General features: G+C 34.9%; 1 protein-coding gene across 1 annotated transcript; it reads left to right on the top strand.

Moving 5' to 3' along the window:
* Positions 1-3,087: 3,087 nt before the first annotated feature.
* Positions 3,088-3,593, top strand: CBG18842 (the record flags this gene model as incomplete). The annotated part of the gene is made up of 2 exons (XM_045241387.1): positions 3,088-3,244; positions 3,517-3,593. 2 exons carry the CDS (start codon positions 3,088-3,090, stop codon positions 3,591-3,593), a joined length of 234 nt encoding a protein of 77 aa, XP_045096593.1.
* Between the last annotated feature and the right edge of the window lie 995 nt (positions 3,594-4,588).

Below are 4,588 nucleotides of genomic sequence, written 5' to 3'. Positions count from 1 at the left end.
CCAATTATTCAAAGTGCTCACTGATCCGGAGAGAGAGCAGAAACTATGAAAAAAGTCTGAAAATAGAAATTCTCTCCTCCTTCTTCTTTTTCAGCTTGTTTGGCTGAAACATGTGAGAAACATGTGAAAATGACACATTCAGAAATTCAGAAATTCAGAAATTCAGAAATTCAAAAATTCAGAAATTCAGAAATACAGAAATTCAGAAATTCAGAAATTCAGAAATTCAGAAATACAGAAATTCAGAAATTCAGAAATTCAGAAATTCTGAAATTCTGAAATTCTGAAAATCCAAAAAATCCGAAAATTCTAAAAATTGTAAACCTTCTTTAGATGACCAGGTTCTTTTTTTGGCTGGAAAAGCGACATCAAAACAAACGGTCAAAAAGGTGGCGATGAGGATATCGAGACCGACAGACAGACAGACAGACAAACTCGCAGATTTTGATTTTCAGACGTTTTTATTTCAGATTTTCCAATTTCCATGATTCTCCAATCACTTCATGCTCCTTGAAGCCGATGATGACCTAACTTCCCAACTGGTGGCCGAACTTTTTCAAATAATGGCCTAACTTATCATCCCTCGTTGCTCCCTCCTTTTTTCTGAATTTTAAACTTTCCAGAACCGAGAAGTCTACCGTATACATATTTTTTCTTCTTTTTTTGCTCTGAAAATAGAAAAAGAGCACTCTCTCTCTCTTCGGATGGATGTAAACAGGATATCAAGTGTACATGTATCAAATTGAATAGGATGTACATGTATAATTAGAGAACTAATTAGATAAAATGAGTCAGAACTAAAATTAATTAGTTCTCGGGAACAGAAAATTGCAGCGATCGTAGGCGTTTCTAATTATGGCTTCTGTTTTAATAAACAATTTATCTGTGTCCCTTTAAGAGATATCAAAACACTGTCAACTGGCAACAAACTTATCATATTATCAGCAACATTTTATCAGTTGACTACTTTTTGCTAGCTATCACAGGAAGCAAGATAAAATGGCTCAAAGCTTGGGATTCTTTTTCAATGGGGGCCCCCTTCAAAAATGGTCGCCCAATTTTTTGGGGACAAAATTCGCGACTTTTTTTGATATCCAACGTTTATTTCTGGAAAATTCCATTTGCCGGCTCATTTGTTCCCCATTCTCCCCCTAAAATCCAATTTTCGCCGACAATGCGCCTTTAAACCAATTTAAACGGAGCTATTTGAATGTTTCATCTGAAATAGTGTGTAGATAAAAGAGACGCAGAGGCAAATCTCTTTTGGACCCTTTGTTCGCTTTCAAAGGGGGTTCAGAAAAGACGTCCAATTTTAGTAATGGAAAGTTGAAAATCTAAAAAAATCATGCGCCCCAAAAAACCGGAAATTAAAAAATCCCGCTTTTTCGAACATTTTTCAGAACTTTAGAATTCTCACATCATCCGATACGAACTCTGAAACATCGGATATGAAACCGGAAATTAGATTTTAAAGCGGGGTCTGGGGTTCGGGTGGTCAGGTGACCATATCTGGAAAACTGAAATAGCTAGCTAAAAGCTATGAGCTATGGAAATATAGAAGAGAAAATATTTTACATTTTAGTATAAAAAATAGTAAGATCGGATAACTGGGAGGCAAGTTGGAAGCTGTTGGAAGCTGGGAGCTGTGAAATGGCTCTTTGAACGCTTATATCTCAAAAATCAAAAACAAAATAGAGCTCTTAAAATTTCCTACATTTTGATATAAATTATTATGTACTTTAAACGTTTCAAGGACCCGCCATGCGCTTTTAAACATTGTTCGTCTTCAAGCTTGTGACTAGCCTATGTTTTTATCAGCGCTTATATCTCAAAAACCAAGAGAGTTACCTCAAAACTGTAAGCTACAAAATGTAGCCCTTGACATTTCCTATATTTTGATATAAGTATTGTAACATCTTGCACATTTCAGAAGCTTCTCATGAGCCTTTAAACTTCAGGAGCTTCAAAAGAGCTTGTTTCTTTTTCCATCGCTTATATCTCAAAAACCAAGAACACTACTAAAAAAACCAAGAACGCTACTAAAGAAAGCTGCAAACTACAAAAATGTAGCCCTTGACATTTCCTTTAGTTTAGTTTTTTTTTTGCACTTTTGTTTACATCTTCTTCCTTTTCTCCTAAGCTTGAAATCTTCATTATCCTCTCAGTCTATCCTTGACATTTACAATTTGTTTTTTAGTGGATTTTGTTGGCTTTCAGTTTGCGAAAATCCTTCTAGAATGTTTGTTCAGGGACTGATAGGATTATGAAAATCCAGGTTGCTCTGAAATTAGTTTAATAGATTAATCCTATTAGGATTAGAAAATGTATAGCTGGTATAGAAGAAATCAGAAATCAGGGGTACTGTGGATTTCAATAACGCCCACTAGGAGATTCCAGAACTAATTAGAAAGAGTTCCAATTTACACTTTCTGAATAGAATGTAACGCCTACGAGAGAAATTGTATAGAAATTTCCAGAATTCTAATTAGAAAGTTCAAGAATTCCAGATTCTAATTAACGCCTACAAGAACTTACATCACTTCTTCTGACTCATACTCCTCTCTAATTAGTCCCAACTATAAATATATGTATCTTTGTATATTTGATATCCTGTTTACCACACTTTCCTATTTTCAGATGCACCAAACCTTTTTCAGCTCAAATCACATAAATTTCATTCAAATTAGTATATCCCGACATCTAGTTTTTCAAAATTTAGGATTTTTACATTAAACTGTAGAAATTGTCATGTTCTACAATTTTGTAGTTTGCAGTTTTTATGTAGCTTTCTTGGTTTTTGAGATATAGACGTTCAAAAATGCAGTGTCCTTGCAGCGTCTTTCAGGAAAGAGCGGGCTGGAAGTGGGCGGAGCCTAGAAGGAGGAGTGCTCTTTAAGAAGGTCTCATTTTCAAGGACGGCTGGAACTCTGTCATCTTGGTCTTGGAGCCTAGATTCAAGATTTTTGGGAATTTCTCAAACATTTTTCGGAACAAATTCTAGGATCACTGGATCACATCCTTATCGAAGCATTTTTATATGCTCCGGACAATTTTGTTTCCAAAAATACTTCAAAAATTTCCAGAACTATGTCTCGCTTCGTTTTTTTCGTCCTCGTTCTTGCTCTGACCATGGCCGTCACCATAGCTGAGCCAGACAACTCCAGGAAGTTCCGCTCGTGTGGCTTCTTCCTGAATCTCCGCATCGATCGTGTTTGTGGTGGAACTTGCTCCATGTTTTATGATGGCTAGTTTGAAAATAGTCTTGGATGATGTTAAAAGAGAAATTTGCTTTAATTCGGTATAAAAATCTCTAAATTTGGTTTACTAGGAGCTGAGCTACAGAGAGTTTTAGAACTTTGCACTCAAAATTTTGGTGCCTTGTTTTCAAATGTTTATATCTCAAAAACCAAAAAAGCTATCTAAAAACTGAAAACTACAAAAATGTAGCCCTTGAAATTTTCTGCATAATGATATAAAAGTCAAATTATCATTTCCAGCAATCAATTAACTTTTCAGCCCTTCACGAGATCGCATGCTCCACTGGAATCACCGACAACCATCTCGTCCAAATCTGCTGTCCATCATTGCAGTGAAGAATCCTGGCATCCGAAAATCTGTTATCACTTTTAACATTTTAGCTATCCCATAACTCTTTAACTCAAGATTGTCCCATTTCCATTTTTTTTTTCGGAGGAGAAATTCAATGTTAACCAATAAATCTGACTGAAAAATACACAGTTGTTACTTTCAAATGTCTTTATATCAAAAACCAACAACGCTATTCAAAAACTGTAAGTTACAAAAATGTAGCTCTTGAAATTTCCTATGTTTTGATATAAAAATTTGCACTCTTGTTTACGTCTCTTCTTCCTCTTTTCCTCGGAATTCCCATAATCTTCTCAGTCTATCCTTGACATTTCCATGTTGTTTTTAAGAGGATTTTGTTGGTTTTCAGCTTACAAAAATCCTTCTAGAATGTTCGTTCAGGGACTGATAGGATTACGGCAATCCAGATTCTCCTGAAATTTGTTTAATATGTTAATCCTATTAGTATTAGAAAATGTGCAGCTGATAAAGAAGAATTGAGAAATCTGGGATACAGTAGCATTTTGAACTCTGGCTTTGCTAGAATATTTTAATAACGCCTACTAACAGTTTCAGAACATATTCAACTCAAAAATTCTAGCTGGATTCATTTGATATCCTATATACACCGCAGAGAACCATCAAACCTAGTGAACCAAAAATGATAAATTTTATAACCAAATGTAGGAAACTTCGAGGGCTACATTTTTTGTGTGAACATCTTTTGGCTGGCTTTCTTGGCTTTTGAGTTATAAGCGCTGGAAAGAAACATATGATTGTGTAGCTCCTAGAGTTTAAAGGCGCATGATGGGTCACTGAAAAAAGAGAAGTGTAGGAAAATGCATATCAAAATAAAGGAAATTTTAATAACTAAATTTTTTTAGTTTTTAATTTTGAAACAGAGTTTTTGGTTTTTGAGATATAAGCATTCGAAAAACAACGATTGGATCTCAGACAGATTTATTGGTTAACATTGAATTTCTCCTCCGAAAAAAAAGGAAAA

Source organism: Caenorhabditis briggsae (assembly GCF_000004555.2).
Source record: "Caenorhabditis briggsae complete genome, chrI, whole genome shotgun sequence".
Taxonomy (NCBI): domain Eukaryota; kingdom Metazoa; phylum Nematoda; class Chromadorea; order Rhabditida; family Rhabditidae; genus Caenorhabditis; species Caenorhabditis briggsae.
Note: the sequence above shows the minus strand (reverse complement) of the source record. Positions and strands in the feature narration are given on the sequence as shown.